The sequence below is a fragment of the Hippocampus zosterae genome, chromosome 7, assembly GCF_025434085.1.
Source record: "Hippocampus zosterae strain Florida chromosome 7, ASM2543408v3, whole genome shotgun sequence".
Taxonomy (NCBI): Eukaryota; Metazoa; Chordata; class Actinopteri; order Syngnathiformes; family Syngnathidae; genus Hippocampus; species Hippocampus zosterae.
This window is the reverse complement of record NC_067457.1, coordinates 20,813,970-20,827,953: the sequence shown is the minus strand read 5'-3', so window position 1 is coordinate 20,827,953 and position 13,984 is coordinate 20,813,970. Positions and strand designations below refer to the sequence as shown.

At 45.0% G+C, this 13,984-nt stretch overlaps 2 protein-coding genes and 1 long non-coding RNA gene across 6 annotated transcripts; 1 reads left to right on the top strand and 2 right to left on the bottom strand.

Moving 5' to 3' along the window:
• Positions 1–112: 112 nt before the first annotated feature.
• On the bottom strand, positions 113–9,103 carry tfap2e (transcription factor AP-2 epsilon). 2 transcript variants are annotated; one of them, XM_052071430.1, is made up of 7 exons: positions 8,851–9,103; positions 6,940–7,383; positions 4,910–4,964; positions 3,869–4,100; positions 2,741–2,859; positions 2,180–2,318; positions 113–961 (listed from the first exon to the last, which is right to left on the bottom strand). In XM_052071430.1, the coding sequence occupies exons 1-7, from the start codon at positions 8,887–8,889 to the stop codon at positions 700–702; spliced, it is 1,290 nt and encodes a 429-aa protein (XP_051927390.1). In that variant the 5' UTR covers positions 8,890–9,103; the 3' UTR covers positions 113–699. The 2 variants fall into 2 exon arrangements, with proteins under 2 accessions (XP_051927390.1, XP_051927391.1); XM_052071431.1 differs by lacking the exon at positions 8,851–9,103 and adding an exon at positions 8,204–8,474 and having other exon boundaries at positions 114–961.
• LOC127604421 (uncharacterized) lies at positions 1,231–7,026 on the top strand. 3 transcript variants are annotated; one of them, XR_007963310.1, is made up of 4 exons: positions 1,231–2,363; positions 2,691–2,869; positions 3,877–4,124; positions 6,876–7,026. It is a non-coding gene; the product is annotated as an uncharacterized LOC127604421 (long non-coding RNA). The 3 variants fall into 3 exon arrangements; XR_007963308.1 differs by having other exon boundaries at positions 3,386–4,124; XR_007963309.1 differs by having other exon boundaries at positions 1,231–2,391; positions 3,386–4,124.
• An 842-nt stretch (positions 9,104–9,945) lies between the features above and the next one.
• ncdn (neurochondrin) lies at positions 9,946–13,952 on the bottom strand. The gene is made up of 8 exons (XM_052071416.1): positions 13,800–13,952; positions 13,499–13,724; positions 12,284–13,316; positions 11,800–11,969; positions 11,403–11,641; positions 11,031–11,246; positions 10,718–10,860; positions 9,946–10,562 (listed from the first exon to the last, which is right to left on the bottom strand). Exons 2-8 carry the CDS (start codon positions 13,682–13,684, stop codon positions 10,141–10,143), a joined length of 2,409 nt encoding a protein of 802 aa, XP_051927376.1. The 5' UTR covers positions 13,685–13,724; positions 13,800–13,952; the 3' UTR covers positions 9,946–10,140.
• Positions 13,953–13,984: the final 32 nt, after the last annotated feature.

Genomic DNA, 13,984 nt, shown 5'->3' with positions numbered 1-13,984 from the left:
TAAAGTGTTTCATTCTGTGCAGTTAAAGGGGCATGGGAGTTTTTTAAAATTGTTTTGATATACCTGATCAAAACATGAAAAACATCCATCAAACAGATCATTCTTATTTTTTTAATAATATATTACATTTATGTTGTAATACAATGATAACAGTAATAACAGTAATAATAATAAACATACACACAAAGTACAAAATGATTTTGCTCTTTGCTTCACTTATGTACAGAACACGCAGAAGCCTCCCCTCGCCTCGAGCTGCATTTTCAACCCTCTCTGTCCACTGAAGACCAAACATGCAACTGCCATTTCCCGTGAGCACCTTGCTAAGAACTATAAACCGAAGCTGAGAAAATGAAGTCTTTCAGCAAAAGAGCAGGTTGTTGCCTCAGATATGGCTTACGTACGACACGTCCAGCATGAGTCCAAAATGTTGGAAAAATCCGCTTCCACGAACAAGTAATTAAAATAAATAAAAAACAACCAAGGTTGGTGTGAAATTAAACAATACTGCCATATGTAGGAGTGCATCCTGGTGTGGATGCAACTAGAAGAGGTCCATTTGAAATGAAGTTTATGGACAAACATTATAGTACATTACAGTAGACCTCCTCATGCCTGAGGGTCCAGGCTGGTCTCTCTATTTGTCCCAAAGGTTGCAACACCGAGAAGTTTTTGCCTCTTTTTTTGCCTCTTCACCGTCTATTTACGATGTTTCATCTCCTTGTCGTGGTGGCCTTTCCCCACGCCGTCTCCTTTGTCCAGCATTTTAATGGCCTCCATCAGGTAGCTCTGGAAAGCGGAGAGCGCAGCGCAGATGGCGGGGGTACCGAAGCCGTGGGTGAGCAGGCTGAAGTGGGTGAGGCTCCCCTGGAGGCTAGGCTCCAGGCAGGGGTTAGGTCTGCTGCCCCCAAGCGGAGAGCGATCCTGGGACATGAGGTCTACAAACTCCTTGCAGATCTCCCTTTAAGAAAGAAAAAGAAGGTGAGGGGGTGTTGGGGCGTCTCACGGTTTTATTTAGACATTTTCCGTTGGCAGCATACACCTGTGCGACACAACATCAGGCAAACCTGCAACATCGAATGAGAGCCAGTCATGACCATGTGACCATGTGATGTCACATTGTCATTGCAATACAGGTACAAACGTTTAGTAGATGTCTTTTTCACAGATCAATACTGTTGGTCATTCCCCATGTATGTATTTGTATTTTGACAAATTATTCACCATATATTTATTCCTGCTCGGATCATAATGAATGTGTTGGGCGAGATTGATTATATGTGTCAGTTTTATATGATTAAACCCTGACTGCGGATGGTTTCAAACAATGATTTCTCAGGCCATGTTGAAAGTAATCGTCTTGATTATTGCTCACCCCGTATTTGTAATGTTATTAGAGATTTTTTTTTCAGACACTGTTCAATAGTATCGAGACTTATTCCGAGTCATAATATGTTTTGTGGTACATCATCCAAGTTTCATCCAAGTAGTATGACCCTGTAGAATGGGCAGTAAAGCCGTACTAATCATCTGATTCATGTTCATCAAAATAATACCCCAGACGCAGCCACCGTTGGCCACCGTGTAGCTCCGCCCCTGCTCGTGTTCTTGCAACACAAATCAAAAGAGTCACCCAAAAATATATGTCGATTGGTGCGCTAATTAATTTCCACTGTACTGTTCAAAGAATACCTCAAACAGTAGGCCACAGGTGTGAAACACAAGGCCCAGGGGCCAAATCTGGCCCGCCACATCATTTTTTGTGGCCTGCGCATCAAATATGTCACCTTTCATGATGCTTGCTGAAACCTCTACCAAACTTTAAAAATTCTCATTTTTAAAAAATAAGAGTGATACTGTCAGCATTTTCTTGTGAACAAACCCCTCATTTCAGTAACTTAAACAATAGGGGAATAAACCGTTATTCTTGACTTCTTTATATGGTTTCAGTCATAACGGCCCTCTAAGGGAACTACAAAAAAAATCTGGCCCGCGACAAAAAATGAGTTTGACACCCCTACAGAAGGCTATCAATCGAAGAGCTTGTCTTCAATCTAATCCAGAGAGTGCATCTCGTGAGCTGTCCCATTGAATGTTCTCGCTATACTTGGACTCATATTGCGGGTGTGCCCGCTGTCAAATGTCACCCGTCGATTCAAATACGGAAAGCCCCACTCACTTGGTGGCGAGGAGCATGCTTCGTCGCGTGGGAAGCTGGTCTGGCTCACTCTGCCTGCACAGATACTCAGCGGCGGCTCTGGCGGGGAACTCAGTCTCACACACGTATCCGAAATCCCTCGCCAGATGGACGGCCTCACCTGCAATAGGAGGAGGAGGAGGTGGAGGGCGACGATAGAGGCAGTGTGAGTCTCGTAGAGGATTTTCAATTTGGTATGTTGAAAAACAAAGCTGTTATTGTGACATCTGTGCGGGTTTCCTATTTAGTAGCCATGAAAATCCCTTCAAAATGCTGCACAATCTGCTGCTTTGTCATGTTAGGTCAGGGGAAACATTGTGCAACCATTCTCACTTGCACTACTTACACAGATCAATGGTCTTTTGGCTTCTTTTTTTTTTTTTAAACGACACCCTGGACTTGTGTGTGTGTGCGCCTGTGTGCGCCACCCTTGCCTGGTTTAATATTCACATCAGCTAATTTGAACATCTTTCTGCATGTCTCTATCTGTTAGGATGTGGGCAGGTCAGTGTTGGATAGTGTGTGTGTGAGTGTGCGTCGCACCCTCCACCAGAGATGTTAGCAGAGTGACGTTGGCTGCCTTGCGTCGCCCGGCGGGCAGGTTGAGGCCAATCTTCTCCAGACGCTCTCGCAGACAGCGGCCACCATTCTTGGACTTCGCCCTGAGGGGAGGTAGAGACAGCGAGCAGTTTTTAGTAGATGGTCCAATCTCTGCGTGTGTGCGTGTGTGTCTCACTGAAATCCTCCTCTGATTCCCGTCAACACTTAAAATGTGTTTTCTGTTTTATTTCCTTGCCTTGTTTTCACTCCTTGATATTCACCTTTATGGGTTGTTGATTTTTACATAAGCACACTTTTCTTGGGGGGGGGGGGGCATGACAAAGAGCGACAAAATGTCACCAAGCAGGAGTTCGCCTTTCTCCGTAGAGGAGAAAGAAACTTACTTCCCTTTTGATCCTTTAATGAGCCCCATCCATGAGTTTGCTCTGTCTTGCCCCGAGGCCCGGATTCATTAAAACGTTGCCCGCTCTTGTGATTTAGTCCCATGACCCATTTTGGGTCCACAAGCTCTGACCTCACAGTTGCTTTGTATAGGCGCCTTTATTCGGAAGACATCACCAGAGAGGTTTGGATTGAACTGAGACCACTGTTGACACACACTCTCAAATCCTTCTCGGTATTTTGCAGTTGTGCATCAGTTCCATGGCCCACCTCAACTTGGTCATTGAGCGCAAGCCTCTTTTGGGATCAGTATCATTACAAAGTGCCTTTGGTGTCAGAATTTGAATCACTCCATCATCACTGAGAGTAAAATGCTCTGTGATCATCCATGGTGGTTGGCTTATTTTGACCAATTAAGAAGTCGAAAGCACACGTGTGTTGAAATAGAGCGATTGAAAGTACAGAATTCATCAAAAAAGTGAATATTCAAGTAAAATTATCCAGCTAATCTGAAACAAACCATACAGGTTTGTATTTGTTTTTTAATTTTTTTTATTAATGGCCAATTTATCTTTTTTTTTTTAGGCCATTCAGAACGTTAGCCCGAGCCAATGCTAGCTACCATGTTAGCTAGAGCAGAACAGAATGGTAGTATTTTTATCCACCTCTTGTGGAGGTATGAATGGAATTCTGTGCGGTATTATTGGTGTTTTGTTTTTTTTCTCTTACCTGCGGAGGACTCCGCCCAACAGAGAAGCGTTGAGGCACTCGGGCGGGGAGAGCCGCCGCTGCACCTCTCCGACGGTGACCTTATACTTGGAGGTGGAGCTGAGCAGCGACAGGCGGCCTGGCACCGAACAGAAAACCTCGGCCGGGTTGGACACGGCGCCCATGCCGAGGCCGTCCTTCCCGAGGGACAAGGCGGACAAGGATGAACCGTTCAGCTTGGATGGGACAGGAACTGGAAGGCCCAAAAAGAAAAGAGGTATTTCCACTGATACCGTGATCGAGCTAGTAATGATATTCTGTTGTTTGTCTTTTTATCTGGATTGCAAAGGTAGAGGTGCAACAATTAATCAATTTTGTTGTGTCTTGAAAACTTATCGAAGTTTGCAATGAACCAGCACAGCGTTCACACAAGCGTTCAAAATCATATTCTTCATAATGTTGAGCCACACTGCTATGCAGACTCAACGAACGTCGACCCCCACCTCCCACACTTGCATCCTGACTCCACCATCTTTTAATGCTACTTGAGCTTTCTAACTGTGCCCCTGTGTCTTCTGGAAAGGCCATAAAAAAACTGCCACTCAATATCTGTAATATTAGCACGACGACACTGCAAATGTCCCCACAACTCCGCTTTTATCGTACTAATTTTTTTTCCTTGGCCCATTTCTCTTTTCTGTTCACTTTAATCCCTCTCTCTCTCTCTCTCTCTCTCTCTCTCTCTCTCTCTCACTCATATGACCATGAACAGTTCATTAAGAATGTGTGCCTTTGGGGTGAAAGTCTGCAGCTGAGTATTAGAGGACTTCTTGACTTCAAATGAAATAGCAAAACAGAATTATTTATAGCGTGCGTGTGTGTGTGTGTGCTTGCGTGTGTTTGTGTGTGTGTGTGTCAGCAAGGCAAGACTGGTGTTGGAGTGCCATTACTAAACACAAAAACCCCTTCAGCATGTATAGCACAATTATATAGGTGCGCACTTTGGACACAGGCGCTCGCCCTTTCTCTTCACACACACACACACACATACTGGGATCCTACCTTTTTTAATGACAGAGTGGTCCAGGATGCCCAAGGCTGATCCTTCCTCCATTCCCTGTGTCAGACAGACAGTCACTATCATTTATCCACTGGCCTTATAGCTTACACACACACACACACACAGAGATCCTGCTTTTCGCTTTAAAAGGCAGCTAATGCACACCCTGAAAATTAAAGATGCTTCAGAGGTTCTATATTGCTTTCCCGTTTGTGTAGCACCCCCCACCCCAGTACCATATACCACCATTTTTCACCTCTGGGGTACTTTATGGTGCTGGTTCTTTAGAAAAGGTGATTTTGTAGCAGCAGGGAAGTCTTTTGATCATAGATTAGGATTCATATCAAAAAATCGATTTGGTTCTCATTCAGTGCTAAATCCGAACTTTGGATAATAGTTGGTTCCACGTAGAAGAATGGGTGCTAGGTAATATCTGAAAGTGGTACACACGTGTGTAAGTGTATATTTGTATACACACATTTATATACACACTTTTATAGACACACGCAGATACGTTGAATTGGTGTGTTAAAGCACATCGCTATAGTAAGGAATTAATTCAAGTTAGTTTAATGCAATTATTTTTGTCCAAAATGTTTGCAAAAAAAGGCAGATCGTTGAGGTTTAAAAAAAAATACTGTATTAAATGTTTGCCTAAACATTCACACGAAGGCTAATACAATTATTATCGGCCTGATTAGAGCATTAGATTTCGTGTTCCACACTATTGTCTTAGTTAAGCAAAAAAAAAAAAAAAGAATCATATTTGCACGGCAGGTCCCAAAGTGCAATTGCGTCGCCATCAAAATATTCGTCGGCGTAGCGCTCGTTTGACTTAATCGAATCCGTTTAATACGTTCGCTCCAATTCATTCAAGCATCGATAAAAGGACACAAGGCGAGCTTCCTTTGTGCTTAATTCACAGTCGGCTTTCAAGGTGCAGGATATCGCCCATTAATCAAATAAAGACGCTTGTCGAACAGGGGCCCCCGTTTAGCAGCGACATGCCCGCCTCGACTGTGTTCTTCTGGCTCGCCTCCGCGACGTCGCTTTTTGGTTTTCTTCTATAATAATGAGCGTGAACATCAATTGGTCGCGGTGTGTTTGTGCGGCACGCAGGGCAACAAACAGCGTCTGCAGCTGCACCTGCTGCGGGGGAAGCTGACTGCTCACTAAAGCTTACAAACTATTCTTCTGGGCTGGGCAAAAGGGAGGGGGAGAAAAAAAAGTGTGAAAAGTGGGAGTTATGATGTCTCATATACGCCAGGCGTAAAATAAAAAAAAGACACGCGGATCCATTGATTTATAAAGTGCCTGCTGTATATAAATAACAAAACAATTGAATTTTGTTAATCGTTTCGGGAAATATGGCAGCACACAATGTAAGAAAATGACGAATCTGCCGCTAGAACATAAACAAATATCTGTTTTGTGATGGAAATATGTGTTCAAAAAGTGCTTTCGTCACTATTTTATTTGCGATTTATAGCTTTTAAAAAGGTTTTTTGGAAGTGGATTTTTTCCGTGTAAACTTTACAAGGCAATGCCAAAATACTTTTAAAAATAGAAAGTGAACTTTTTTTTCGTTGTAATTTTAACATAAGATTCATTTTTAGTCAACCTTTCAGGTAATCGAGATGTGTTTTGGGAAATAAAAATAGTTTGCATTAAAATCTTTAGATGTTTATAAATTTCACGCCGATTAACTGATTTATTGCTCGAATCGTATCGGCTATTTTTACACCAGTTGTGACACTGGACTGTTTTTTTTGCAATCTACAAATATTGCCTCCACAGTAATATCATTTTTAAAGTGTCGAGTAAAAAACATATCGACTTGATCGGGTTTTGATTGTTTAAAATATATTGAGAAGGCAGTATTACAGCACTGCGTTTTTCACTTCATATAAAATCACGTACACTTTTTAAAAAATCGTCAACTTTACGCCTACGCCGTTTATTTCACAGCACCACCATTCCAAAAATGGAGGGGGCTGGGGGGGGAAGAAGGCGAAGCCATAAGAGAGATCACCTGAAGCTCATCCAGGCCGTGATGTCCTATGTGCATCCCCAGGGGTCCGTCCCCGAGAGCGGCGGCCCCTTCGCCGAGACCGTGGAGGAGGCGGGGGACAGCCGCGTACTCCCTCCGGGGGTCGAGCCCGAGAGCCCGGTGCGTTTGCGACAAAAGCCCCCCTTCGTCGGAGCGCGACCTCTGGGAGTGCCATGCGGCTTGCTGATGCTGATGGATGGAGTTAATGGAGGGGTAAGGGTCCGACAGGTGGGAGTAGGCCGAGTCCTGGCTCTGGGAGTATGACAGGGACGACTGCGGGTACGGGGGAGGGAAGTACGGCGGCTGGAAGTCGGAGGCCGGAGTGTGGCAGAGGGGGGGAGCCGAGGAGTAGGCGGCCTGATTGAGGGAGGATAACTGGGAGAGGCGCCCGCTCGGAGAGGAACTGCTCAGTCCGTCTGCGCGCTCCTGCACAAAAAAAAGCACACACGTTCGACACTTTGGTTGATGAAAAAAAAAAAAGCCAGGCAATGCCATTCACTCAATTGGAAGCTGTGCAACGAATATAAAATGCACATCAGATTTTACACCAAAATAATGGCTGCAGCTCTCTTTTATGGCCGGCCATATAAAACAAATATTTTCATCTGATTTAATGCACGCTGGCAGAATCGCCCCTTGGCATGTGTCACAAAGGTCGCAGCCACCACAAAGCGCTGCAAAAAATATGCGATGCACGATGAACACTTTCTCCAAAATGTTGCATTTTTACATTCACATTTGGCGTTGTAGTTAAAATTATACAAATATTTTCGAAGTCGTCCGTCAAAAAGTTGTTGAATCCATTTAGCCTACATTTAGGTTCACACATATCCTGACACAATTGGATTTTTTATTATGTGGGGGGGAGCTGGGTCAGCCGAATCAATGTGGCTCCATTATTTGACACAGAAAGGCTCTGCACCACTTTATTTCAAGTGAAATTTCAAATGTGCCGAACAGTTTCCGCTCCACATTCTATCATTGTCAATGCCAAACAACCCACTTTTCATGTCATTCGTTTTCGAAATTAGTGCGCAAGGATTGCAAAATGCAAGTGTAAAGTCACTTATAATAGAAAACTGGTTAAATTTTTTTGACTCAAGTCAGTCACTATTAATATGCAAATAATAAAACAAGCAAGTTCCGTATTAATTGTCACGAGTCACATTCGTTCTGATATCACGCGAAAATACATTACAAAGCGGTCAAAAAAATAAAAAAGATGCGTCAAAAGCGCCACACTCACCATAGCCGAATAAGTGTGGATCAACATCTGGACCCACTCTGAACACCCCCAATGTTAAAAAAAACAAGAGAAAACAACCAAAATAATCAACAGGATGCTGAACCTTCTAAGGGATCAGGAAAATTCTCCACCATGTAATCCAGCTTCGTTGCACGGGTCCATTAATGAACCCGATGTGTTATTTACACTTTCTTCAAGGCTCGGTGTCTTTAAAACACACACACACGCGCGCGCGCTCACAAACACACGCGCACGCATGCACACACGCACACACATATAGACGGAGGCGTGGATGCTCTCCATGAAGGCACTACTTATAGGTTTGGTGCAGCTGCAAGAATAAGGGGAGGGGTCGACGGGGTCCACTTCTCTTAAAGAGATATATTCAGTCAATTAGTACAATCACTTCAAAAAAAGAACTTTAACGCTCCGTTTAACGCTTCGAATTTAAATGAGAAATTGTATTTTTTTTGTATGAATTCCACGGACCTTTTATTTTGACACATAGACATTTTACATGATTCGTGGCGCGTTTTCTTTCTGTATTTGCGATCAATTTAACCTCTCACTTTCAAATCCGCGCATTCAACGCCCCCAGACTTTTACGCACAGCCCAACAAAACTAAATAAACGGAATAGCGATATACCTGCATGCCATCAGTCTTGTTCCGAGCCTTCCACAGCATGCTTTCGCCAGAGCAGCCCGTCAGAAACAATGCAGCTGAAGGGTTTAAATGAATTTAAAATAAAGAAATAAATTAATAAATAAACATGGGGGGGGGGGGGAGAAGTGATGTTGGGTGGAGAGGTGAGAGAGAAGTGAGTTAGTGTGTCACTCCATGCAGGAGTTTGTATGAGCGAGGAGTCGAGAGGACAGAAGAGGGAGTAGGAGGGCACGTTTCAAAAGAAAAGAGGGCGGGAGGTGTGAAGTATCGTAAAAGGGGGGTAGATGATCGAAACTTTTTTTTAAAAAAACGTGTCATTTATATATTTTGAGAGCAGGGGTTCTCGTAAGTGTTGTACAGGTCCCCCTAGTACGCACTGGCCCCCTCTTGTGGTACGCCGGAGAATCACTGCCTAAACAGAGTTCAGTTATACTTCACTTGCAGCTATGCAGTTTGTTTTTTTTTGTTTTGTTTTGTTTAAACATGTATTCAAATACAGTTTATATTTCAATTGTATGTGCAATACATTTCAATTGAATCGTGATTTACGTATACGTTATTTTGAGCGACTTGGGTGTTAAAAAAAAGTGGAGAACCACTGTGAGTATGCTCTGGTTTAGACCATTTTTAAACAGTATATGCAAAGGTATGTTTTTTTTTATGTCATAAATTTCAGTGGGAATTATCGGACAATATGAGGGCCACTTTCCATGATCTATCGAGATCCAATACTAACTCTGTATCAGATGTTGTACCTTTACATATATGATTGCTCCGTTTTGAATTTTTAACAATCCGTCTGGTATATTCCTAATTGCAGTTGTGTGCTTGGCTAAATTGCTGTGTCACAGTGGGAGCTATTTCTAAACGTTTTGCCCCTTTCTCGTGTCTTAATACACCACAAAAAAGCCATTTCAGACGTCTTCAAATTAAATTAAATGTGTTCAATCCGAAAACAGAAAGGACACGCTGAAGAAAAGTCACATCAGTGTCACAACACCACCTTGTGGTCAAAGGGAGGAAATACTCGGTTGCTCCGAAGAGAATCAAATCAAGCGAAACACAGGAAAGAAGGAATATTGTTCAATCATAAAAAAGTATTTCTTTATTAAATTCTGTTACCATTTGACAATTATTTCCAATTGAAGTATGATAAATTCAGTTGGTGCTCAATGGTAACTGTTGCTCGTCACAGATGCACCTTGGCTTCAGGATTTCCCTTATTTCATTACAACCGTCTGCAAGTGTTGAAAGCTTTACTTTTTTTCCAAGTCATTTCACTCCTCTCATCTTCTTAAGGTTTCTCATGCAGCTTAAAGCTCCTGTATCATGATGCTTCATGGCATCCATAATGTCCTGTTTGCAGAGTGGGCACTGGTTGGCCAAGGCACACAGAGCCTCCTCTAGCGCCTCCTGCGTGTGCTGGTCCGGTAGTGCGCTACAGCAGCCCAACATGCCGAGCGTATTCCTCAACCATCCTTCCTCTCTGACCAGCTCGGTCAACCAGGACTGAGAGCGGAAACAGCCCCCCAGAGCCTGCAGAGCCAACCTCCAGAGTTCGGCGACCTCCTCCCAGCTGTCCTCCCAGCCGGAGCTCACCTTCACCGGCCCCGGGCTGAGCTCAGCGTCCAGGGCGCCGTGGAGAAAGCGGAGAGCCGTGGAAAAGAAGCGCCTTTGACTGGCTTCCCCCGAACCTGGTAAGAAAAATATAAGACTTTGCTTTCATTGCTGCTAGCTTTTGGTGACAATGTATTAATTCAGCCCTGAAAATGGTAATAGTATAATGTATTTTATATTAGGGCATCTTAATAATTAAGACCAGTTTGATGGCTTACTAAAACAACATTACCTGTTGGAGCTGATTTCAGTCTGCCAATCATCAAACCCAACGTGCAGTAATTTGCTGCAAGGACAAGGAGGCCAGATTTGTGCACCAAAACAGGAAGTGCTTCGCTGAGGTGCTTCTCCAAAATTTGGAAGCATTGATCCTTCCTAGAAAACACCATTGCGTTACAAATGTTGCATGTATCACATGAAAAGAAATCTAATTTAATCACATTTAATTGTTTTGCCTGTCAACTAGGCGATCAAACACGCAAAACGGTAAAACAGCAACCGACGTTTGAGAATCGGTTCTAAGTTGGAATGAAGACGGCAACCACCTGACTCTTTCAGCCTCGGTGACGGAGAAGTTAAGGAGGGCCGAGCAGGCCGTCTCCATGCTGGGCTCCCTCGCTGAGGACGCTCCGCTTTTACCCTTCAAGGAAGTAAAGCTGTGCGAAAGGTAGTACACCAGTAAGGCCGGCGTGTCAAGGGTGAGCAGCACCTTCCTGGGCCCTTCCTCGGCAGAGAGGTGACACAGAGCTGGCAGGAGATACCTAAAGACATGAGACAGGTCTAAAAATACTTAACTCATTCACTCCCAAAGACGTTTTTAAACGTCTTTTCAGACTTGGTCTAGAATTGGAATTGGCTGGTACTGAATGGAATCTGAAACTAATCCACGAAGGTGTCAGTGGTCTTGTCAACTTTACCTAAGCGCCTCTTTGCCCGTCCAGGTCCCGCTCTCATCGGTGACGGACATCTTCCCCATCCAGTCGGAGAGCCCCTGCTCGGAATTCTCGGCCATCAGGTGGCTCCGCGAGTAGTTCATGAGAATTGGCAGCAACGCGGTCACTTCCTCCTTGAGGCAGGAAGTCTCCTCGGCTAGCCAGGAGCACAGGCAGCGGAATGTGGCGAAAATAAAAGGGTCGCCGTAGCGACTCTGGTCCAGCTTGGAAAACAGGAAATGACCAAGATTTCGGTGAGTGACGCGCAGACATCCAAAACGTAACATACGCGCATAAAACACACAACACAATGAAAGACGGCCACGGTTCTTCCGTTGGATCTCGCTCATGGTCCAAAAGCTTTTCAAATCCATCGTCTCACCTGCTGCAGGTGGTACATGAGAGCCGAGAAGGCCTCCTCCAGTACGCCGAGCACCTGCCTGCTCTGCTGCAGACTTAAGGTGGAGATGGAACTCGGAGCGGGCGAAGCAGCGGCCATGACAGCCGGGTTGCAGGCCTGCTCGATGGCCGCCTCCATGATCCGATAACAACCTGGACGAGGATGAAGGAGGAGGTTAATGGTGTTTGAACACATGCTAAGCTTCACAGCGCCACCTCGTTCATGACCCAATTTTAGTCTTGTCATTATTTATTGCTCGCCAGAAGGCGCGTGGACCTAATTGTATTTATCAATGGAGTGAATTTATTGTACCAATTAAGTCGGCGACAGGTGTCTTATACCGCTTTTTGTTCCCATTTAGAGATTATGCTAACAAGCAAGAACTGGCGACTACTCAAGGCACAACTTATTTCAAGACATAAAAGCATATTAAATAGATCTTAAAATGTTTCAAAGTTTCATCTACCCGTGAGCGTGTCTTGCAGCTCTTGGCTCAGATCGTTTCCAGGTGGTTCCTCCAATCCCATCCGGACCTCCACACAAGCCCGATTCACCAGTAAGCAGCAGAATTTGGGCGATCCAGCCAGCTCCCAACCATACAAATCAAGCAGACAAGCGCCGAGTACCAAAACTGGCCCAATCTGTCTCGGAGTCAATTTAGCCTGCACCATGGGTCTCAGTGTCCCCCACACTCGGCTCACCACTTCCCTCAGCACCCCTCTCTCTACTGTGACTCCTCCTGGGGGTAGAACATTGACCAACTGGGAGCACATATCCAGCCTGCTCTGGTCTGTGGATTTGCAGAAGTCTTTGGACATCCTGACCAGCAGAGGCAGCAGTTCGGCTGAGTGTGCGCGCCACGCTTTGTCCTTGGTTTTCCCCGAGAGGAGGCGAATAAGCAAGGGAAGCCCCATCCTATGGCTCAAGGTCTGGTTCCATTCTAAAGCCTGGCAGAGAGCAGGAACAGCACCTCGGTTCAGCAGATGGTCCGGACCCCTGGGTTGGGCACACACGGCAGTCAGGACCTGGTAACAGTCAGCCGCTACGGCCTCATCAAGTTTTCCAGGTGGTGAGTTTGGATTCAGCGTTGATGGTTCATTTGCCGCACCGTTATCATCATCCTTGCCCTTTTGCATGCTGACCTCACTTTGTCTCGCTGTCTTCGCCTCATCACTCATGCTTTTTGGAATCTGCCCAGCGTCTCCGTCTCCATTTTCATCACCCGTCTGCTGTTGGTCGCTTGCACCGCATGCCAAAGTTTTCAGCAGTAGTGGAATGGTGGCAAGGAGCTGAGGCTGACAGGCCATGTCTGGATCGGTGCTTATGGCAGACAACAAAGCTGCACCCAATGAAAGGAGCTCGTGCGGGGGCAATCCGGGGTCCCCGCTTCCCTTCGCGGCAGTCACCAATAGCCGAGCTGGAAGGTTAAGACCCACAGCCTCAAAGATACGCCTCAAGGTAGGTTTGTCCAGTTGGCAAGCTGGGCACAAGCGTGTGATCTGGGAATGTAGAGAATTGATGAGTTCTTGATTATGTACATTCTCGATGCATGGCGTTGATACTTTGTGATCTTCCCCGTTTTAAGTGCTTTGCAGTCATCTTGTTACATTTACAGGCAAATTCAATCAACGTATCCTGTGCGAAAGATGTAATTAAATAAGGAGAGCCGATGAAAACGTACCAAAAGTAGTGCGGCCAAAGTCTGGCTATCATTTTTAGCATGTTTGAGAGCGTGGAGGCATCTCTCCAACACTTCCCTCTTAGCATCCGTCAAACCACCTCCCGCATCCTTCTCTGGACCTTTTCCTCCACCTTCTTCTCCCCCTGAGAACGGATCGCTCACGTCTACTGTTGCACCGTCAGCCATCGTGCGCTCACAGTGTCAGCAAGGCGTCATAGAGAAAATACTGTGAAAGGGTTGAGATTTCATTACTAGCGGTTAGCAACGCACTGCAATCAGGAAACCAGCATCATCTACTCACGGATGTTTTCACTGCTCGTCTGGGTTACTAGAATGAGGAAAGATGACGGTTTTGTTTAGAAATAGATTATTTGAACGAAAGATTCAATACGTTTCTCTTGAGCTCCCGCCGGATATGGAATGTCAACGTAAAGCTATCGGGAGCCAATGAAAACGCTCCTACAAGATTAGTTGACCAATCGCAGT